This window comes from Coffea eugenioides, chromosome 10 (assembly GCF_003713205.1).
Source record: "Coffea eugenioides isolate CCC68of chromosome 10, Ceug_1.0, whole genome shotgun sequence".
NCBI lineage: Eukaryota > Viridiplantae > Streptophyta > Magnoliopsida > Gentianales > Rubiaceae > Coffea > Coffea eugenioides.
This window is the reverse complement of record NC_040044.1, coordinates 33283026-33307002: the sequence shown is the minus strand read 5'-3', so window position 1 is coordinate 33307002 and position 23977 is coordinate 33283026. Positions and strand designations below refer to the sequence as shown.

At 38.3% G+C, this 23977-nt stretch overlaps 4 protein-coding genes and 1 non-coding gene across 8 annotated transcripts; 3 read left to right on the top strand and 2 right to left on the bottom strand.

Annotated features, from left to right (window-relative positions):
• LOC113749991 (aspartyl protease AED3) lies at positions 1–1629 on the top strand. The gene has a single exon (XM_027293888.1). It carries the CDS (start codon positions 91–93, stop codon positions 1438–1440), a length of 1350 nt encoding a protein of 449 aa, XP_027149689.1. The 5' UTR covers positions 1–90; the 3' UTR covers positions 1441–1629.
• A 620-nt stretch (positions 1630–2249) lies between these two features.
• LOC113749242 (ATPase family AAA domain-containing protein At1g05910) lies at positions 2250–13572 on the bottom strand. 4 transcript variants are annotated; one of them, XM_027292929.1, is made up of 11 exons: positions 13325–13572; positions 10986–11298; positions 9371–9472; positions 7205–9031; positions 6931–7119; positions 6688–6830; positions 5977–6222; positions 5591–5777; positions 4386–4451; positions 4050–4299; positions 2250–2660 (listed from the first exon to the last, which is right to left on the bottom strand). In XM_027292929.1, exons 2-11 carry the CDS (start codon positions 11205–11207, stop codon positions 2293–2295), a joined length of 3600 nt encoding a protein of 1199 aa, XP_027148730.1. In that variant the 5' UTR covers positions 11208–11298; positions 13325–13572; the 3' UTR covers positions 2250–2292. The 4 variants fall into 4 exon arrangements, with proteins under 4 accessions (XP_027148730.1, XP_027148729.1, XP_027148731.1 ...); XM_027292928.1 differs by having other exon boundaries at positions 10986–11248; XM_027292930.1 differs by having other exon boundaries at positions 10986–11243.
• A 3012-nt stretch (positions 13573–16584) lies between these two features.
• LOC113750713 lies at positions 16585–17889 on the bottom strand. The gene has a single exon (XM_027294660.1). The coding sequence runs from the start codon at positions 17887–17889 to the stop codon at positions 16585–16587; it is 1305 nt and encodes a 434-aa protein (XP_027150461.1).
• A 1786-nt stretch (positions 17890–19675) lies between these two features.
• TRNAS-GCU lies at positions 19676–19757 on the top strand. Its single transcript has one exon. It is a non-coding gene; the product is annotated as a tRNA-Ser (tRNA).
• A 2671-nt stretch (positions 19758–22428) lies between these two features.
• Positions 22429–23706, top strand: LOC113749819 (mitochondrial uncoupling protein 4). Its single transcript, XM_027293683.1, has one exon. It carries the CDS (start codon positions 22640–22642, stop codon positions 23612–23614), a length of 975 nt encoding a protein of 324 aa, XP_027149484.1. The 5' UTR covers positions 22429–22639; the 3' UTR covers positions 23615–23706.
• Positions 23707–23977: the final 271 nt, after the last annotated feature.

The following is a 23977-nucleotide window of genomic DNA, read 5'->3' as shown; positions in this document are numbered from 1 at the left end:
TCGTCCGTCTTGCACGCTCTCTCTCGTGCACTGTCATCAACATTCCCCTTATCCTTCATTCAGCTGTGGCTGAGGCTAAGTGCCGAAAACATGAAGTACTTAGCTACCGCTGCATTGTTCCTCACTTTTCTCTTTTTCTCAACTACTGCTGGAGCATCTCATGATCCTTGTGCTTCCTCAAAATCAGACCTCTCAGTCATTCACATCTATGGCAAATGCTCCCCCTTCACCCCTCAAACTAACCCGGCGCCTGCACCTGCCGCCGCATCATCATGGCTCAACACAATTCTGAACATGGCCTCCAAAGACCCCCAAAGGGTTGCTTATTTGTCAAGTTTAGTGACAGCTAAGAAGGCTACTAAAGCCACCTCCATCCCCATTGCCTCCGGCCAAAATGTCTTGAACGTCGGCAACTTTATCGTCCGGGCCAAGATTGGGACTCCTGCCCAGCTCCTGTTCATGGTGCTGGACACCAGCAATGACGTTGCATGGGTCCCATGCAGCGGCTGCACAGGCTGCTCCTCTACCGTATTTTCTCCAAACACTTCCACTAGTTATGCGGCTTCCGACTGTTCCTTGCCGGAATGTACTCAAGTCCGCGGACTCTCTTGCCCGACCACCGGTGCCGGTGCTTGCTTATTCAACCAGTCCTACGGCGGAGATTCGTCGTTTTCCGCTACGCTGTCGCATGATTCTCTGACGTTTGGGCCTGATGTGGTTCCGAATTATGCTTTCGGATGCATAAATGCAGTCTCCGGTGGGTCAATACCGCCCCAAGGTCTGTTGGGTTTGGGCCGAGGCTCCTTGTCCTTGCTCTCTCAATCCGGCTCACTATACTCCGGGGTGTTCTCGTACTGCTTGCCCAGCTTCCGGTCATACTACTTTTCTGGATCACTCAAACTTGGGCCGGTGGGCCAGCCCAAGAGCATCAGAACCACCCCACTACTCAAGAACCCACGGCGGTCCTCCTTGTACTATGTCAACCTGACGGGTATTACTGTGGGTAAGGTCCGGATACCCATTGCTCCGGAGCTCCTGGCATTCGACCCAACCACAGGAGCGGGTACCATAATTGACTCGGGCACGGTTATAACCCGATTCATCCTACCCATTTATACCGCATTGAGGGATGAGTTTAGGAACCAGGTGAAAGGCCCATTTAGTTCCTTGGGTGCATTTGATACGTGTTTTGCGGCTACAAATGAAGACGTAGCGCCCCCCGTTACGTTCCATTTTCAGGGATTGGATTTGGTTTTGCCGCTGGAGAATACTTTGATACACAGCAGTTCAGGTTCCTTGGCTTGTTTGGCAATGGCAGCCGCTCCAAATAATGTGAATTCCGTGTTGAATGTCATTGCCAATTTGCAGCAGCAGAATCTTCGGATTTTGTTTGACACAGCCAACTCTCGCCTGGGAATTGCTCGTGAACTCTGTAATTAATTAAGTAGACCCTAGTCTTCTCAGCATTGGCAGCCCGGTGGTGATTTTAGACTCTTGCATTTTTTTATTTGGACCTTTTGTGCTTTGTAACTTGATTATGTTCTGTATGCTTGGTTTGATTAAATAGCAATTGTATTGGTACATGCATTACCATTCACAGTGGTAGTACATTTTGATTTGAGGCTCTAATAGTTGACTCGTGATTCTTTTTTTTTTTTTTTTTATCACAACGATAACATTTGTATAATCTACTCTAATTTAATCTAAAAAGAGGAAAAGTCGACAGGATTTTTCCATCGGAGAAAGCCACAATTAAGTGACAAGGTGAGAGGTCAATCATTCTTCTAAGAATTGAACCCTTGACCTCCTATCCGCACCAGGACAAGACATAAATGTCTTGACGGTACCAACAGCCTCTTTGAGCCACAATTAAGTGGCAAGGTGAGAGGTTAAAGATTTTCCCAAGAATTGAACCCTTGACCTCCTAACCCCATCAAGACGACATAAATGTCTTGGCGGTACCAACAACCTCTTTCAGCCCAAGAGGCTGTTGGCAGTTGACTTGTGATTCACGTCAGTGATGGAGCCGCAAAGGGCTGCAAGAAAGGCCGCCTCCTATTCACCTATTTGACGAACGCCTAAGTTTCGAACTCACACAAAGCTTCGTAGGAACAATGTCCACCAGACACCCTATGCCTGAGCTTTTGCAGCCGTTTGCTGTCTGTTAGAGAGGCAGCAAGAATTGTATCACTAGGGAAAATTTCCTAAACATTATACATTTACTAGGCCTAATTTTCAAGCCAAGCTCATGAAAGGAAAAAAGAATTGATTCCTACTGAAAAATGAGTTACATTAAAAATTTGACTCATCCTCTGCAAACTTCATCAAAAACCTCAAAATTGAAGACTGAAGATCTTCACCGTCTACACCATTTTTTGTTTCAAAAACACCCTTCATGACCCGAGTATATAATCTTTCGAGCTGTGGAATGCCACAGGCTTTTGTACGATCTATAAAAAGCTGCTTAATGGTCTCAACTTTATCGGATAATTCTCCATCTAACATTGGAACATCTTGCTGGGAAGTGCACCCACTGGTAAGATCCGAACTTTCATGCTGAGTGCCATCCGTCACCAGGTTGTCTGGCCTTTGCTGATCCAAGCTATCAGCTTCATATTCTTCAGATGACTTTGGTACTACTGGATCTAGAGGACCCTCCTCTGCCACCAAAGCCAACATCATAGAAGGTCCAAAGTTAAGAAAAGGTAGAAGGATTTGCAACATTCACCAAATACTAGTACAGTAAAAATGAAATATATGACACGCAGAGAGGCTCAGTAAAAAGATTTTGAAAACTAATTGGTGACAAGATAGTACTAATCTGCCCCTACCACACCACCAATCACATCAGGCAGCAGCACATCCAAAGTGACTTCTTTTGTGATGTTTGTCACAATTGTGACGTTTTTAGGATGTCAAGGTAACTTGTATGCTCAAATTACGGATTTGGTACAAGTTTTCAAGTAGCCCTTGTTTCTAATTGGACCACATCAGTAGTCGACACTTGACAGTTGTAGAATACTCTGCTAGACAAACATATCTTTGGAAAATAGATTCCCACATATCCAACATCCATGTTGTCTATTAACCACAGATTCCTCAAGCCCAAAAGGAGAATAAGTTAAATTGTAATATTAACAGCATACAACCTACCCAGAAAAAATACTAACAGCATACAAATAAAGAAAGGAACCAAAAATATCTTATACATAGCAAAACTCGAATTTTCTCCTTCAACTTGCTAGACATGGCTTGGTAACTGATTAACAGTAACTTCTTCGCAGATACATAATAACAGGCAAAGAATGCCCGTATCCTTGCACTGTTGACCAAACAAATAGCCAAATAAATATGAATACGAGAGGGGGAGGGAGGAGGGGAAGAGGAGGATGAGAGGATAGACAGGCAGACAGAAAAAAAACTGATGCGAACATTTCAATATCAAAACATAACATGGTTCTTCTATACTCAAATGATGTTTGACAACATTGTGTAATTAATATATCAAGCCCCCTCCCCCTGAAAGATTAATAAATTCCACATGAATGACAAAATCCAGGAATTACAAATACTTTGGATTATAAAGTATCAAACCCTCCCGTCAAAGAAGTTAAAGGTATATATATTCATTTTCCAATGGCATTCAAGGGAAAGGCTGAAAGCCCTTTTGCCAGGTTGATTGCAATTTGCAATTTATCTTTTCTTCTAACTACAATCTATCAGAGTTCCAGAAGGTATCATGCTAAAATATTCACACAATATACTTACACACAAGCACATGCTGAACATAAGTACAAGCACATTATCTTGTTCCTTGATGAAGAAATCAAGATTTGGCAGATCCCTAGCAACTAACCATGCAGTAAACTGAGCGCCTTATTTTGAATCCAAGCCCATAATCACTGCTATATAATACTATGCAAACATATAACTTGAACACAAGAAAAAACAAGCAAAAAGAACCCTAAAACAATGAGAAATACTAGCTCATTTAACCTCAAAGTGATGATCCTAGTGATTTTGATCATTTGAAGAGATGTGATCCATACCTATTTGTACAGATTCAACATGTTTCTTTGGTTTTTTCAGTGCTTCATAGCTCTGATCTAGATTAACGTCAGGCTGCACATTTCTAAGGCGAGCACTTGCTCTAGTCATAGTACTCATCTGTACAACAGGAGTTTGAGGCAAAGCAGAGTCCACAAAATCATCAGGTATGGGCAATGGACCCCCCTCGTCAGCAATTTTCTCACAGAATGAAACCAGTGCAGGATCCATTTGAGATAGCATCCCATGCACCTAAAAACCAAATACATTTTAGAACAAATTTGAGGAACTAAAGCTCCCAAAGAGGTAAAAAAAAAAAAAAAAGACATCCAACATACTGCATCTCGAAGTTCATAAGCTCGGCTGACGATCCTGGCCCCATTGTAATCATCTCCATTGTACTTCTGCATCAAGTAAGGAAACACATCTTATTGCTGCCTCACCCAAAAAACTCTTACTATTGCACTTAATGCGATAGACTCTGCTTTCTGAAATCCAAAATCTAGGGTTTCTTAATTCCAGGTAAACCCAATAATTAAGCAGGCAGCTACTCCCTCGCTGGTTAGTTAACTAGAACAAGGTCTGGACAGAATGAAATAATAAACTAGAAATCAACATGCAGTAGGTCATCCACCATGCAAAAAGTTGTTTTGGAAAGTTTCTCCTGCGATTGCTTCCCCATAGTGAGCTCTTTTCTCAGCATAAAGCCAAAAGTATAAAAGCCAACAATGGGCCTTATGACAAGCTTGATCGGCCATTTTCCCAGACGGTAACTTTAGCAGAACTTATAGGTCAAAACAATAGTTTCTGTACCTTACAATAGCATTCTAAGATACTGCAAAACTAGAAAGAGCAAAAAGAGTCAATTCAGCAAAAAGAACATACAGATTTAAAGGGTTCTGCCATTTGCACCCAAGTAGTGCCTCACAATTATGTAAGTCTTGATCTTTATCTCTGAACTTTATGAAGAGAATCTCATTTTGTCCTCCAAATTTACTATTAGGCATCTAAGTACTACAAGTTGGTTCAATTATCCATGTCGGTCCACCTCTATAACATCAACAGGATTTGATCAAAAAGGTTAACTTGCCAACAGCTATGAAGCCAAATCATGGCATATCCCTAAAACCAGTTTTTTTAAATATACAACTAAGAATCAATAACTCCAGAAGGATTATCTAAGTATTTCAAGCATTTGAACAAGTTAAAAGGCTACTATGGTCAATATATTGATAAGAGTTTAGTTCTTATAGATAAATCCAATGTATAGCAATATCAGGGGGAGATAAAATTGATAGCAATTTGTATGAGAAATCGAAAAGTTCCAAAATGTTTAGATGAAATGTAATATTTACCCTCCTTAACAAAGGTAAGTTTTTCAAAACGCCACAATAAAGAATGGACATGTTTGGTTTTTATGCAGAAACCAGTTATGCATCTAAATACCTGCTTAAAGAAATTGAATTTAGTAATCCACATAAAAAATCCAAACCAACAGTATGTACACAAACGACAAAGAAAAATTTGTTTAACAAGTTTCTACCTTGGCATTGGTCAAAATGAGGTCGAAATCCTCCAAAAATGCTTTACAAGTTATGTACTTTCCACTGTCCACACGCTGCAGCAACGTTGCCATGTCCATAGGGTTCTGGATGATTGAACGATAGTTTGGTGCATCCTCATCCATAACCGGATAATGGAAGGCACTAAAACGCTTATCATACAGAATTCTGCACCAAAATTAGTGCAGGTGACTTCATTGTGATACATGCAGTGCCAAAAGTAGATTGTCATTCTAATCACATCAGAAGCAACTTCAACCAAAAATGACAGCAACTAAAGGTCACATAAAAGTAGAAAAACATGATTCAAAAACACTAAGAAAAAAGTAACTCATGCATTCAACAGAAAAGAACCATTCCCACACACCTGTTACAGATATCACGTAGACACATCCGTAGTCGGCGAAGAGCATGTCCCTGCGTTTCTGCTTTGGCCTTTAACTCAGAGGCCTTTGGTCCAGTAGCCACTTTTGGTGCCTTTGGAAGTTCAGGAAGGGACTCAGATCTACGGGATTTATTCGCCACATCCTCCAATTGGATTGACAAGGCAGCTTTAATCAGGCGGTCGAAAAACAGAGATCTATCTTCAGTGGATGGTCCACTTAAATGCAGGCTGTGTCCAAGAAAACAGAATGAATTCACAATTTATTTGGTAAGGAAATCAGGTCCTGAGGTAAGAATAGCAAAATCAACAGGAACATTGTATAAGATTTTGGCAACAGAGAAATTGCTATACAAATACAATGATTCCATATCGAAGCTGTAAACAGTATTAAATGCATAATGCACAGCTTTTCAAATAAAAACTTTTTATTACATAGAAGCATCTAATTAAAAATTCATAATGCATAAAGAAGATCGTGACATGGCCACTATTACAAAATTGAAAGCTGGAAGCAGATTAGCGAAAAAAGCAAACCTCATGTAAGAAAAGAACAGAGGTGAAACTTACAGGCTGGTAACAGTATATTGGATATTCAAGTTTATATCAAGCAAATCCCAACAATGAGGAAAGCCAAATATGTAATTGTCGAGAGAGAGAGAGAGAGAGCTAAAAAAAAGAGTTTCAAAAGCTTACACATTGTGATGAGGAAAAACTTTAATAGAATCTCCACCAAGCTCATCGAGTGACATCAAGGTAGTTCCAAACAACAAAATGGGTAAGTCTGAGGGCAGTTCTTCCAACAGTGTTATCAGAACAGCTCTAAGTTGTTCATGTGCCTGAATAGAATATTTCAGGTTACATAAATATTTGCACCTATGAAAGATTGGCTAGCCAGAATCATATACCAGTAGAAGTTTTGAATAAAAAAGCACTGACATTTTCCCACCACAGATGGAACTGCGGTAGATAGAGAATTGATGGTGTTGTTCTCCTTGCTTCACCAAAGATGTGAACAAGTGCCTCCTCTGGTGTTTTTGCACCAGGATCAGAAAGAAGTGAGGGAAGTCCAAGCGAATGAACAGGAAACTTTTCCAGTTCATGTAATACTGCTGGTCCTAGGTGGTCCTGCAAAACTAAACCAGTAAGTACACTTAGTTTGCAGTTTCTCTAAATAAACAAGAGGCACTAATGTGAAACTCAGAGTAATTACCATCCCAACACCTTCATGACCATGTAATAGAAGTCGGGGCCTGTAGACAAGAGGAATTACAGAACCGTACGAAAGCATGGAAACCTTGGTCACTTCTGATGAAACTGCAAGAGCAGGGAAGATATCTGAGATAATAGTCATGACTTTTTGGAGCCCTCCTAAAAGACACGGTGCAACAACTGAAGATAATGGCCGAGAATGCACAATGGAGCCTCTGTGAGCTGCTGGAGTGATAGTTGACATGGCTTCTACAAAATGATATTTCTCAACCTTTACTGAGTCAACATCTATTAAGAACTTGTCATCACTAGTGTAAACTTGAGGATATTTTTCACGGAAAGCACGAATAGCGGCTTCAGTGCACAAGGCCTTTAAGTCAGCCCCACAATATCCAACACAACTAGCTGCAAGCTCCAACTTTAGCTCCTTTGAAGGAGGATGTTTCCACTTTCGGGTGTGGATGTCCAAAATTTCAGCACGTGCCTCACAACCAGGCAATGGAAAATTAAATTCACGGTCAAATCTTCCAGGCCGACGCAAAGCTCCATCAATAGCATCGACCCTGTTTGTTGCTCCAATCAAAACTACCTGACCCCTGGAATCAAGGCCATCCATCAAAGCAAGCAATGTTGACACTATGGAATTATGAATTTGCTCCTGTTTGCTAGACCTAACAGGAGCAAGACCGTCTATCTCATCAAAGAAAATGATAGAAGGTTGATTCTTTTGAGCTTCTTCAAATAAAAGTTTCAATTGTCTTTCAGCTTCCCCAACCCATTTGCTGAGCACATCAGCACCTTTTCGCATGTAAAAGCTGACTTTCTGCCCAGCCTTTGACGCAGCACAAGCTAATGCTCTGGCAATCAGTGTTTTCCCGGTTCCAGGAGGACCACATAACAAGACTCCTCTTGGAGGAGTGATGTTGTAACTTGCAAAGAAATCAGGATAGAGCAGAGGGAAAAACACCATTTCTTTTAAAGCATCAATATATTCAGAAAGTCCACCTATGTCCTCAAAACTTACACTCTCATCAACTTGTAAAGGTTGAATATCCGCACCACCCTTTGAACTTGGCCCAGCAGTTTGAACACCAGAAGTTAAACTAGCAAGAGATTCATTTTGATGTCCCCACCCAGAAGCAGCAACATTCAAACCCCATGCTGCTGCCCCATGCATGTCTAGGCCCCCAAAAAGCCAAGGTGGTCCAGATCTGTTCCCACCTCTTCCCCAAGGAATAGGAGGACCTTGATCCAACTCATCTACAAGAAGGGAATCATCAGAGTCTTCAGCTCTGGTTATGCGATGCCGCTTATGAACTCGAGACCCGCCCCTTCTTACATCCCTGCTAACCTTGGTCCCCATTCCTTGCTGAAGCACCCTCCGGGGGGATCTTGGCCTTTGTTTTCCCTCCTCAATGGAGAGCCTACGAACTTCTGCACGATTACGAAGATCGTATCGTCTTCTACCTTCCTGTTCTTCACCCTCTTCATCATCGCCATCATCCTCCCCTTCATCTTCACCCTCATCTTCCCCATCACCTTCACCACCACCATCATCCTCACCCTCACCATCATCAGCTTCATTACCCTCTATATCATTTCCATTCTCTTGTTCATCGGCTGCAACGTTTTCATCAGACATATCTTCATCATCGTCAGACTCCAAATCTAATCGTGCCCTCGCAACTCTTCTTGCATGACGAGGTCGTAGTCCTTCCCGACGAGGTCTCAATCCTTCACGGCGAGGCACTAATTCATCTTGACTTCCATTCTCACGATCAATATGGTTTCTAGAACTCCGGAACTTGGGACTTCGATACTTGGGACTCTGGAAAAGTATACACACAAAATCATCTAGTCTCGTATTGTCGGAAAATTAGAGGCTTTAAAACCATCAAGCCAGAGCTGGCTTTGTCTGAATAAAGGGAAGGTTATGTGCAAAAGTGAGGTGCAACATTGCTGATCAAAGATGAATTTACTTCTACTCTCTGTGTACCTAATTCTTTTCCAGCAAAATGCTACATATTTTGTAGGAAAAAATGCACGAAAGTGAAGGAAGATTCCTAAGATTTTCCAGCAAACCAGAAAAACTAAATGCAAAAAGAAGCTAACTATCCCACAAATACCATCTAAAAGAACCGCATAACAGGATAGGACAGAAACTAACCATCAGGTCATTATCCTCCGTGCCAGAGCTGTTGGTGTAATCTTCTAGATTTACGGAAACCCTCCTCTTTCTAGTAGAGCGCCGAAGGTTGCTCACAACTGACTGTAATAGCATGATGAAGAGCATTCTATCAACTTCAGACAAATGAAATAACTGAAAACAGATTTGAATGTCTTCATCAACTATAATTATTTAGCCGTACTCCCATTAATAATCATTCAGGTGTATAGATAGGTCAAGTAATTGAAAGGAAGAGGTTGGTTTCCTAATCTAACTTGTAAAACTATTACAAAATAACATATCTGCTGTCAAAAAGAATCTGAAAACTCGAGTCATTATGTTAAACACCTGTTTTGCTTTCTTTTTTATTTTCTTAAATATATAGCTCTGTTTAGTGTTTTTGCCAAGAACTTTGTGTTCCAAATACAAGTCTACAGTAACATCTTCAAACACACCCCCACAAACATCTCAAAAAAATAAAAAAAATCAACAACCCTTCCTCTTCCTCCACTGCATTCTTCTTCCTCCACCTGTTGCCACCTCCCTCCCTCCCCTCCTCTTCCCCTCCCTCCTCCTCCCTCTCCTCCTCCTCTCCACCCTCTTCCAGTCCTCCTCTCCCCCTCCCCCTCCCTTTTGTCCCACCCCCTCCCCTGCTCCCTGGCAACCAGATCTGGTCACCATGGAGCAGGGAAGGAAGTGGAGTGAAAGGGGGAAAGGAGGCGGGAGGGCAGGAAGAGGCGGAGAGGAGGAGAGGAGGAGGGAGGAGGGAGGAAGGGGGAGAGGAGGAAGGAGTGGGGAGGTGATGCTGGGGGAGGAAGGAGAGAAGGTGGAAGAGAAGGAAAAGGGTGGCAGGTGGTGGTGGAGGGAAGGAGGGGAAAATTTTTAAATATTTCAAAAATACCCTAAAAAAATTTTAAAAACGCCCCAATATACAATGCTACAGTAAATTTTTTGACATATGATGCTGTAGTAGAGTTTTTGAAAAAACACCCCGAAAAAATGCCTAATTCATATGGACCCTGTAATATTAACTTGTAGCCAACATCAGGCAAGATTTCATTCAGAATTCCGATATTTTTCCTTTTACATAACTAAATATAATTGATAAGCTTGCATCAAAAAATGTAGGCACAATACTATTTGGAAAATTCTATCGCAATAAAAACCTACAGAAGTTGGCCCAGGAACTTAAGAAAATCATAACAAACTAAATAAGATAGAGAACTTTATCAACCAACATGAGAGAACTGACACAGACACAACCAAAGAAAAGAAAAGATGCATGAAAATAAAAAAAAAATGAAAGAAAAAAGAAATATTAAATGGAGAAATGCACTTTCTATTCTTTGCCAGAGGTCGACATCTTCCCCTTTCTTTCAAAATAGTTCAAGAATTAAGAAAGACATGTAAATAATACAAATTAAGCTCTCTGAGCCAAAGATAGCACATTACGAGCTAAGGCATTCAATAGCAAATGAGGATACAAGTTCAATTTGCTTTTTCCTTCTAAGTTGACATTGGCTGATAGACTGCTGATCCATAGAAAGGGAAAATTTTAACACATATAACTGATGTGGATCATGATACTACACCAGAAACACAGAAAAACACATACATCTGCATTTGATGTGTGTACTGGGCGATTTCCAGGGCGTAGCATCTTTGCAATCTGAGAAGCTGTCTTTGTTTTTGTCTTCCTTCTCTTAGGACGAATAATGGTTGGAGTATAGTACAAATATGGCCGACCGTACAATTTTGGCCTTCTGCGAAGCCTATCACTTGTGCGAACTGGCTTAGAATCAGGACCATCATCTTGAGAAGAACGCTTTGAATACATACTAACCACTAGGTTTCCCCCATAAAGATCAAGCAGCTGACCTAAATGCCAATAAGTAGAAGACTAAGCAGCAAGCCAGCAAGAATATAAACTGCAACAAGTTACAAACATAACCCTCAGCATTCCTAAAAGATTGTATCAAGAACAGAAAATGTTGAAAATTTGGTCCGCCAGCGAGACCTTTTACATGTCCACCAACTATTCACTAAAAATCTGGTAGGCAAACAAATGTAAGATAACTGCATAAATTTCACTAGGGGGAGAAGAAATATTTATCAAGAGGGTCTGAAATCTTTAAGAATTTACCAATTGTTACATAAAACCCACATGAAGTACCTCAAGAAAATTATCATTGAGATGTTTGGGAAAAAAAATAGATTCCAAAGACAAAGAAGAGAAATTAATCTACTTCAAAGTAGTCAAAGGTGGCTAAACAATATATAAAAGAACAACAATTTCTGATCCTTCCAAACAATCAAAAAATACTAATTAGCCCATTGAATTGATTTTCCATGCTAGCTATTGCAAAGCAAACAAATTGTAAATCGTGCAAAGTCTGTTATAGAAATGGGGGATCCCACCTCTCACTTATAATCTAAAAGAAATGCCTAGCTGCACGCAGCAGGACAGACGGTTTTGTAAAACCGTTTACCTGCTACAAGTTATTAGACAGTAATTCTATTAAAATTCATTGGCCAAATAAAACCTTTGATTAAATACTCCCCAATTATTAGTCAAAGGAAATGAAGGATTATTTGCACGTCATACATGAGTAAACAAAGGTATGGAAGCTAAGAAAGCACTGAAGTCCAGATTTCCATGGCCATTTCATTTCAAAATTCAGACAAAAAAAAAAGTATCACCATGCAATAAAAAGTTATGCACATAAACTAAAGAAACTACAGAAAGAGTCACAGTTAACCACGAACCCTAACAAACGCATGTGCTGCACTTCTTCTTACAGCCAAGAACTAAAGAAAGCGCATGCTTGCAGAATAAAGGACCAATTAGCAAAAGCAAATGAGATGTGTCTAATGTTCTTTCTTACTTTTTAGTTTCTATGATCTGTTAGTGCCAAAATTTCTGCCTCCTCCTTGTTCATCATTGTTTTAGGTTGGGTATCCTTTTTATTTTTTCCTTAAGAGAAACAAACAAAGATTTCCTGCACCCACTGCATTATCTTATTTTATCTTTTCTATTCCACCATCATCTTATACTTCGTTCTCCTTATCATGCTATTACTGCTAACATAAAAACATTCGTCATCTCCTTTTCAGTATATTCGTTTTAAGAATTACTCCTCAAACCCCACTCCAAACAGAGTAGCCTGACAGAACAAAAAAAAAATGCATCTTTTTCATTACATCATTACTTTTTTTTAACCTTCTCTCTCTCTCTCTACCTTTCTTCTTCCTGCTGAATTAGCTATTTATTCATCTAGCTCTTTTATGCACCTTTTCCTTACATATCATACAGAAAGCAAATTCAATTTGACCTTCTAAATGCTATTCAAAGTCAAATCTCCACCTCAAGCCCTAGAAGACTCCAAGTAAGTAATGCACGTTTGGACCACCAACCATCCAACCAACCATAAGAAATCAAAAAACAAATTTTACATCCAGACAACCTTACAATGTTTCAGTACAGCAGCTATCCTTTTAGTTTCCAGAACTTAACCAACAAAAATTTCAGCTCAGGAAGTCTCTTAAAACTCTTACGGAAGCTGCCAATAATCATCTTAAGCATGCACCTAGAATGGTGATCAGTTTTGATTTTAGGAGCAAAGAGTATAATATTAAACTATATTGCCAAAAAAAATAAAAATAAAATAAAAGGCAAAAGAGATTAGGGGAAAGTATTTTCAATTAATCATCCATGATTATACCAACAAATCAAAAAATTCAAGACGAATCATTGTCTTCAAGAAAATCTAGTCAACTACAACCAACAATTTCCATTTAATTCCCAAATTTCCTTCTAAAATTGCCAGAAAAGGAAAAACACTAAAACCTAGGGAAAAAAGATGTATAAATGCATTCACATAGCTAATCTATCACAAAAAGATATCTTAAGAAATTGTAGAAGTGCTATTAACCACTGCCACAAGCAAAACTTACTAGGCAAGAGGAATAATTAGTCAGTTTTAGAGGAAGGTAGATTCCAATTGCGCGGAAGAGACCTCAAGCTGCCGTGGATTCCTCTCGAGGAGCGGCAGAGTGATGATGCCGGAGGAAGAGGCGAAGACAGAGTGTGTGGAAAAAGGGGGCGGAGTCCGAACGGAGGAGGAGGTGGTGGAGACACTGTTGGTGGTGGTGGCGTGGCGTGGCGTGGCGTGGCGTGGCGTTAGAGTCAAGGAGTTAGGGCTTTTGGGCCTCAGCTGGGCAGCATGCGAGTTCGTGCTCATAAATATAGGCCCGCCTTAGCTCTAAATTTAATGCAACCACCCGAGAGTCTTGTGCGGTTTCAAGTTTCAACCCGGTTAATATTTTGTTCTTTTGAAGTTTTATTAGAAAGGTTAAATATGTAAATACAACGTGCCTTTTTTTTTTGTTAGAAAATAAGGTAGCTACTTACTTAATTTAAGAAAATAACATCATAATAACTGAGCATTTACTGATATATATAGATTTGTTTCCTTTTTTAAGCTATTTACTTAATTTAAGAATATAACAATCATTATTATGGAGTATTTACTAAGATCTATAGGGGAAGCTTTTTTTAAAAAAAATTTGAAAGTTTTCTTTTTATATATTTTTTTAATAGAGGAGAAATGGAATTTAAGAGATGGAGAAGGGAAAGATGAAATATTTACTAAGATATATAGAAGACGTTAGAATGTATCATAACATAATTACAAGTAAATTAACTATCTTATTTTATTCATAAACATCTGAATATTTTGTGAATCTGTTGTTGAATAATATGAGTGATTAGTTTACTCAATGAGATTTAGGAATAAAAAGCATTACTCAATGAGATTGAGATAATTCTGTCCCCATCGACCCCCAATAGGTCCAGTTGGGTCTCCCCTTTGATAGAGTAGGACTAGAAGTAGGGTTGAAGATTGATCCAAAAAAAAAATGAGATTGAGATAATTACTGTAGCATTTTTTGTGATGTGATGTATGTGAGATAAAAAAATAATTGGGATTTGTGAAATAAATTATTTTGTTTCAAATTATCTCAATCCAAACACACTAATGTGATATGGTTTTCTAAAAAAAGTAGAGAATAATCAAATTATCTTTCTCATTTTATTTGCATCTGGAGAATAATGTATATCACTTGTAGGATACTTATTCAGTTCATATTCTCAGTCTTAAACATTTCATAACAGCATATTGCTCAATGTTTTTATGAGGAAGAATTGAAATCTTAAAAAAAAAAGAAAAAGAATTGAACTTTAGTTACGCTCATTTACTGTAGATTGAAATCAATAAATTGCTTATTTCTGGTTATCAAGCAACTAACTATGTGTATTCATACATCTCAATTTTAAAAAAAAATTTCTAAATAATTCAGTTTGGGCTAGCTACCTAAAGAGTTTGTATTATGAATTATTCATGTATTTTTCTTATATGCAGTAGAATCCTGCAAGTCAAAATATCGAATCCCAAGTAACTTCTATCGTTTTGACATTTGTATCCTTTGTTTTAATTTTTTTTCCACAAACGGTAGATAATTATATCCTTTGTTTTAATTTTTTTTTTAAAATTGTATCCTTTGTTTTAATAAGATGTGTTGATTTCTAATTCGCATATGAATTTTGTTTAAGAGGAATATTGGTATGTTGGGTTATCAAAAGAGCTAGTTCAAACCAATGTCATTATAATCCTATAGCTTTTTTTTTAAAAAAAAAAGAAGTATTTTCTTTGGGAAGAGGGTGTATTTGGATTGCTAGGAAAAGAAAAGAGAAATTCTCCATAGGAACAACAAAGATTGGTTGTTAAATTAATTGTTCGGATGAACAAAGAACATTTAAAAAGTGACCAGAAAAAGAATTGTTGGCTACATGTACTTGTATTTGTATGAGCCAAATTCTCTCTTTTTTTTTTTTGTTGGCTATATTATTCATGTTGAGTTATTATTATTTTTAGGTAGAAATCTTGTAAAAAAGCATGTTTGGTGTGAAATCTGTGTCCTCTTCTTAAAACCAATGAATATACCTATCAACTTTTACAGTTTTACCAAAACAAAGCAAATCAAAGAGTCTAGTTGCATATTCTGATAGTATAAAGGATTTAATCTCATGCTTTAAGGAGCTGACTATATATTTTGTATATTGCCAACGTAATCAAGTTGCTGACTTTATGGCTAGTGATCTTAATAGGGTCGATAAAGTTATTTTTGAGTCAAATTTCCCTCCCGATCTTCTTAGAATTGTAGAAGAAGATAAGAGAAAAAAAGTTGATGATTTGAACGTAAATTCTTATTTTATTATATAAAACTCGCCAATTCTCAAAAAAAAAAAAAAAGCAAATCAAAGAGTCATCTCAAAGAATTTGCTGAACAACTCCAAAGTTCATGGATTTAACCTCAAGTTTTTTAAATTAGTTTGAAAATTTTAATCTTACAAAATAAAAATCTTCAGCAAGTACTAGAAAAAAAAAAACTTGAATGCTATCAGCTTGCTGGTGTTGAAATTCTTGTGTTTTCATGAAATTAACTCATTTTCAATCAAAAAATAATGAGGTAAATTCATATGGGGTCTTTCTTTTCCATGTGAATGTATGTATACCCAAACTTAAGTAGATCAAGAAGTTTAATTAAGTTCATCATGTCGCAAATGCATTTCGAATATTACTATACATATACCATATGAGGCTTTCTAATTAGTTGTCGATCTGTTAAACTCAAAAAGTATACTGATTCACTACCACCATTAATTTTATCATCAACTTTTTAAATTTGTCAAGAACCAAATATATTATAACAAAAGCTGTACTTGAAAGTCTCCATAATTACATAAGAAGAAAGAAAGGTATTATAGATTCATTAAAGAGAGACACAAGGAAACATATATATGATTAAACCATATATATATATATATATATATTGTGTCTAGCTCCACAATAACCAAAGAATATATAGCGTACGTACTCTCCCCACCCCATCTGTCTAGCTTGTCTTCTCCTTCCACCCCACCCCATAATACCACAATATGCCAAAACTGCTATAAATATTGAATTCAATCCAAAACTAGTAGTACAATGAACGCAGACAGATACTAATTCAAGAAATCAATGAGAATACCGAATCATTTTGCCATGCTCATCCATGATATGATCTTCTCTGCCTGAAATTGCATGCATGATAGCTCCTCTCTCTCTCTCTCTTTCTATTTTCTTTTCTTATAATTGCCTGTTGTAATTAATTAATCAACCCCACCACTGGTGCACTGCAATACCCTCATCTCTCAACGATCCATACAAAGCCAAGCATTCCCAATAGGCTCTCCTACTTCTTTTGACACTTTTCTTTATACCTCTATGCTTACACTCCAAGAACAATTCATCCACTAACTTTATAGCTTTGCTCCTTACCAATTCCTCCACCACTTCAGCCTCCGCCTTCATCACAACATATTCATTCCCTTTCAGATTCTTCCTTAGCCAATCAGACATCCCGATTTGAGCTACCTCTTCTCTTGATGGTCCTTCATTCACGGTCTCAATCTTGTACACCTCAAACTCCGTGTTCTTAGTAGGATAGTTCTTTTTAAACCAGCTAACATCACCTGATGAGGCGTCGTTTTTGTCAGGCAAACCGACGTCGATGAAGACTCTGCGCGAGTAGCTCTCGAGGGAGTCACCAATCAAGTCTGGTAAGAATCTAGTTCGCTTTCGATAGCTGTTTGATTTCCCTGACGCGGCTCTTGGCGGTTCGAGTAACACGTCTTCGAGATTGTCAAGGGCTTTCTTCTTTACTTCCGTGTTAAGCCCGAGCAATCGTCTCCTTGCTGCCGCTGAATGTTTGCCCGCAGGCACCACCTGAATCTTGATCAATTTTCGCATCGCAATGATGGTGGAATTAAATCTCCTCAGGTAAACAATCTTGTAATTTGATGGCTTTGAGAACGAAACCGCAGGATTGTCACTGAGCTGGACAGTTACCGTCCCATCTTTCTTGATAATCCGTTCAATCAATTCTGAAGCTGCATGGAAATCACGGACGAACACTAAATCATACGTCTGATTGGGGATCAAACTCTGTCGCTCCACGTCCGAGCAGGAAACCACGTCCATGTTGTAGTCGCTGATGGCTTGAGTGTTGAATATAGCTGCTTCATGATCGTCACCATTGCTGATAATGAGGGCTCGGTCGCCCATTTTGAGAAGGCCTTCGTTCGCCAAATCATGAAACAACACGGATAGCGTCCCTACGGCGTCATTGGGATCATCTACAGCTATGTGATCAGCAACAGATGAAACCTTGGCTCCATTGTTCAACTTCGACGTAAGATCTCCAATTGCGGTGTTAAGCCAAGGGAGTGAAACGATGACAAAAGCCAAAAACAAAGCCCTGGTGATGACTTTCAAAACCCAAGAACTCGGTAGCCTGACAACTACAAAGTGTAAATCGCCATGGAATTTAAGGGCATCCGTGTAGAGGTTTTTCACTTTGTGATTGTGCCGTTTGGGTTGAGTGCCATGAAGCACATTATCCATGGTCATGTGCCTCATGGTATTAGCTAGCTAGGGATCGAATGGTCTCGGCCGAAGGGATTCTTTCTTTCTATGCAAGGAGCAAAGAAAAACTCGCAATACAATCAAAAAATTTTGAGAGGTCTTGTGAAGAAAAAAGTCAAGGTATAAGAAACAATATACTAATCGAACAAAAAGAGAATGCTTGTAGTTAATCTAAAAACAGGAAAAGAGATGAGGGTTAACGGGCAGAACCAGTGCAACTTAGCGGGTGCAAAATCTGGCAGCGGTGTGGTTTCCACCCACAAGGGAAACACGATTACTTTGCAATCTTGTGCACAGCAATAACAATTCTTGTATTCTCTGCACCTCCATTTCCTACTTCTACAGATCTATTTCCTTGTAAGGTTTCCAGATCGATTTTTTTTTTCTTTAGAAATGAGTTTGCACGTTGATTTCAGCTAGCTAGCTAGCGATACATTTCCATCAACGGCGTAATCATCGATCGAAAAGAAGTAAGGAAAGCTGGAGGTGACAGAGAAAGAGAGAGTTTTCAACTTTTTCTATACTACAAAAAAAATTTTGATCTACTTATCTAGTAGTATATGCTTCCCCCCCTTTTTTTTTTTTTTCCCTTTTCGAACTCTTGGGGTTGCAGGCACTAATAATATTATAAGAGGGGAGGAGGAATTTGTGAATGAAAGAGAATTTCGTGGAGGAAAAGTAGTGAAATGTAACAAATAAAGGAGGGAAACCCCTGGTTTTAAGAAAATGGTTGGTCATGCAGAAATGTCTCTGGTGTAGAAGCAATAGCAAACAAACGTTATTATTAAGAGATGGCAATTTCTCAAAGAAGGAATAGGTAAATTGCGTGTCAATTAGATATAATTTTCAAGTTCTTTAATTTGACAGGTATCTAAACTAAAACTCCGTCATGGAATTTATGGATTTTTTTTTCCCTAACAAGTGTCCAGGGTAATTATTAGTACGACTTAAAGCATTTAATTTACTACTGTATAAATACATAAATTCACATTTATTACGCCGTGCATTTCTATACTTTCCCAAATTAATTACTCATGTTTTATTACTTATTGGGTTTGAAGTCATATTAGATTTTTCTTGCAAGCCAAGCCAGAAAAGTTGAAAAGAAATATTGATATCCACTAGTACAATAATCCATCTTAATAATAAATTCATTTCCTATACACCGAATAAAGCCGAATATACTTGCTGCATTAATTTCTATATGGCAAACAAATAAATTCTGGTATTTCGATAACAAAATATTTCTCGGTACAAGTAAGCATTTTTTTTTTTGGGTTACCATTTAGATATTTAATTCATTTCTGTAAATATGCTTTTATGCATTTATGATATGCTATATAATGGAACTTTAGTCTGAAGTGTGCATTAGGAGGTAACTGAGTGCTATTAGAAGGGAATGGAAATTACCGTTATATTTTGGCAACAAATTGACATTAATTAACAAATAGGGTTGTACAATATTTATTGGAAATAATGGCAATTGGCATTTAACTATGATGCAAGTAATTGCCAGGTCTTTCTTTACATCCATTTGGAAGGTTTGGACACTCCTTTAATTAAACTGTAAACTGTATTTGACATTAACAAAAATAATGTTGTATAATATTTATCTCTTTTAATTAATCTCTTTTAGACTGTAAACATACCTATGTGACTCATAATATTTTTGAAATTTATAGATAAACTGAATTTTCAAGGCTGGTATTGGCCCTAGGAACAATTATGATTCTATATTATATTAGAAAAAAGCGTAGAGCAATTACGGTCAAGCAACATAGTCGCTTTGGCCGAGTGGTTAAGGCGTGTGCCTGCTAAGTACATGGGGTTTCCCCGCGAGAGTTCGAATCTCTCAGGCGACGTTACAAATGTATTTTTTGGGCTGCTGATTGGTCAAGCTTTGGTCTCTACTTTTTGGGTCCTACTCCACTCGATTGGCAAATGGCGCCTGGCACTTTATGGGTGAAACCTGCAAAATAAAATTCTTTCTATATATAGCAGCTTCAACTTACAATTTACAAATGATTCGTATATGTTTTATAAGTTACCGCAGGAGTTAAAATTTTATAGCCGTTGTTGGATTTTAGATATCATTTACCACAGTTTACAAATGATATGATGTTTTAAAAGTTACTGCAGAAGTTAAAATTTTAAAGGGAGGTAGACCAGCTGGTGGAGACTGATTAAGACTTAAAAAGAGTCCCTAAAGATGAAAAACAACCTCTCCAATCCTTACTTGCTCTTTCTTCCTTGCATGTAGATGTATGTCAACAAATCAACCCCAATCTTTCTTTCGCATCAACCCGTTTGTGCCAAGTCCGATTCTACTACGTTAAAACGTGGATTCTAGGCCCATTACAGTTACTACAATTTTGGAAATTACAAATAAATATAAAACTTTTTAAATTTTACTTTTTATTGTTTACAACTTCTAAAATTTAGGGATAATTTCACAACTCTTTCCTGAGGCTTCTGAATATTTTAAATAGCTCCTCTCATGCTTTGAAAACTACACATATTTCGCTTAGAACATATAATAGTTTTGGGTTTCACTTTGATGATGTAAGACCAGAAAAGTATAAGAATGCCCAAAATTGCCCTCTTCTGATTTTCAAAATATGAATAATAATTAAAAATTTAAAAGAAAAATTTTAAAAGTCTAAAATACACTTGTATACTACCAAAATTTTGAGTCTAATCATTTTGGCTAATATTATGATGTTCTCCATCCCTATGGTTAATTTCCTACACTTATCAAAGCTCTCAAATTCTTATCACTTCTTCTTTCGAAAAAAACACCTTGCCCTAAATTAGACCTCTCTAGGTTTCTTCTATGGGTTGCCTACCAAATTGTCAGCCATAAGACTCACAACCCTTACCTCCCCCACTCAAACGCCCAAACCCTCGATTACCAAAATTCTTCTAACTTTTGCTCTCATTGTTTGGGTTGGTCATGCTAAGTCACCCTGCATTTTTTTCCTTTAAACTGACAAAATTCAGTTGAGAACATTTTCGATGCCTATTAAGAGGAACTAGACAAAACATTAACAAAGGGCAAGCTTATGGTAGTAGTTTAGTATCGTTTATCGAGTTATACTTTTTCCGTAATCTGGTAGTTTTTTTGTGCATAATGATATGAATAATGGGGTTATTTTGCTGGTGATGATTGTTGCATCGTCATCAACAACAATAGCACAACAATAAGATTAGTGAGGTAAAGACTTTGATAGATTTTCTGTACGAAAATTTTAGGTTTCTATTCTATTTCAATTTATGGATAGTGATATCAAAATGGTAATTAGTAGGACAGCAAAATAATAATAAAAAAAGAGTTGCAGGTTTCGGAGTAGTTTTTAAGAGGTCAAGAATTGGGGAGTCACTTTATGAAATGTGGTAAGAATAGAGATGGCAGGTTGACCATGAGGAAGGAGGAAGGAGACATCTTCCTTGATAGGTGTATGTAGTTTTACGATGTAGTAGCCATAGTTGAAACGATTTGGCCACAATATGTGGCCTGGTGATCTGGTCAAGAAGAATTTTCCTTTTTTTTTTTGTTGGTTTTCCTTTTTTTTTGTTTATCTTTTCTTTTTTGGCCTTTTCAATGGTTTGTCATTTGGAAAATTATGAAGACTGTTATAGTAATTGTCTATCATTGAGAGAGGTACGTGTTATATTAAAATCCTCAAGGGAGTTCAATGAAATTATCAAAAACTTAGGGGTACGTTTCTGAAATTATCCTTAAATTTTATGAAAGTGTCTACGAATTAAGAATGAAAATACTTAAAATACAAAAAAAAAAAATTAGAGATAAAGTAATGATAAATTAAAAAATACACGGGTTTGTTTGGATAGTGAAATTATCCCAAATAATATTTCGTTTGCATCATAAACACATTTTCTAATTCACTTTTTTATATTTCCAACCATTTTTTTATCTCATATACATTACATCATAAAAAGTATTATAGTAATTATTTCAAATAATATTTTAAATGATACTCTGTCCAAACAAACACGGATTGGAAGGCAGTCATTTTAGAAATTTAACTCACTTTATTTTATTTCTAACCATTTTTTTATATTATATACATTATATCATAAAAAGTATTATAGTAATTATTTCAAATAATATTTTAAATAATACTCTTCCAAACAAACACGGATTGGAAGGCAGTCATTTTAGAAATTTAACTCACTTTATTTTATTTCTAACCATTTTTTTATATTATATACATTATATCATAAAAAGTATTATAGTAATTATTTCAAATAATATTTTAAATAACACTCTTCCAAACAAACACGGATTGGAAGGCAGTCATTCTAGAAATTCAGCGGACTAAACAAACTGCAGTCTGTCCGCATCAGCTCCAGTTTTAGCCTAGGCAGGCAGCCAGCTGCCTTCACTCTTCGCTTTTCGGGGGCCTCCGTTTCCTCCCCTCCTACACGGACGCGGCCCCTGAATCCCCGCGCCTTGACTCCATCCTTTTTATCTTTCTTTCTTCCTTCCACTTTCCTGTTTCCTCCTCCCATTTCTCCCACCCCACCCCGTATAAATTCCCAACCCCTCCTCTCTCCTTCAAACCAACTCCAAACCATTTCTTCTCTCAAAGTACATACATGTCCATAGGATCCTGTATCGACATCTTTCACTAATCACTGCTACTTTTTTAGCTGGAAAACCCATCTGAAAATTTTCAAAAATCCTACCTTTCGGTTACAATAGCACTATATACTGTAAATCATGGGTTTGAAAAGTTTCGTCGAGGGTGGCATTGCTAGCATCGTTGCCGGCTGTTCTACGCACCCATTGGACCTTATCAAGGTCCGAATGCAACTTCAGGGCGAACAGCCTGCCCAACAGGTTTTGACTCTTCGTCCAGCTTTGGCCTTCCATCCTTCTCATGCAATCTCTGTTCATAACAATCTCGACGTTCATCCTACGGCGCTCCCGCAAGTCGCTAAATCAGGGCCCATTTCTGTGGGGATCAAGATTATGCAGGCCGAAGGCGTAGCCGCCTTGTTTTCCGGCGTCTCCGCCACTGTCCTCCGCCAGACCTTGTATTCCACCACCAGGATGGGCTTGTACGAGGTTTTCAAGCAAAAATGGTCCGACCCCAGCTCCGGGAAATTCCCGCTCAGCCGGAAAATCGCAGCCGGATTGCTCGCCGGGGGCATTGGAGCCGCCGTGGGAAACCCGGCTGACGTGGCAATGGTCCGTATGCAAGCCGACGGAAGGCTCCCTGTGTCTCAGCGGCGTAATTACAAGGGGGTCGTGGATGCAATTACTAAAATGTCCCGGGAGGAGGGGATCGCCAGCCTGTGGCGCGGCTCATCTCTCACAGTGAACCGAGCCATGATTGTCACTGCATCACAGCTTGCATCCTATGATCAAATCAAGGAAGCCATACTGGATCATGGAGTAATGAATGATGGGCTTGGGACCCATGTCACGGCGAGCTTTGCCGCCGGGTTCGTGGCTTCGGTGGCGTCGAACCCGGTGGATGTGATCAAGACCAGGGTGATGAATATGAAAGTTCAGCCAGGGATGGCACCGCCATATTCGGGTGCAGTAGATTGTGCCCTCAAGACAATTAGGTCCGAGGGGCCAATGGCTCTTTACAAGGGCTTTATTCCCACAATTTCCAGGCAGGGCCCTTTTACTGTGGTTTTGTTTGTCACGCTAGAGCAAGTTAGGAAAATTCTCAAGGATTTCTAAATCTTTGAGGCCAATTTGTATGATTGACCATTAAGTAACGGTAACAAAATGAGACATTCTTTTGATTGTTTAATGAGAACTGCATTCTTAAATGAACAGAAAAATTTTCTACATTTATTAGATAATCGAAAACAAAAAAGAAGGTTGAAAACAAAAATGGGGTTAATGCTAGTCTTTCTGTTTGAGCTCGAAATTGCTACAGGCCTTCTTGTCGGAAAACAAAAAAGGGTTGAAAACAAAAAGAAGGTAGGTTGACATAGGTGCATTTGCGAAAGGAACCGGTTTTTGCGGGTTATTCCAATATATACTGTGTTAATTAACACGTCCGCATGTCTTTACAACAGAAATATGACCAAAGAGAAA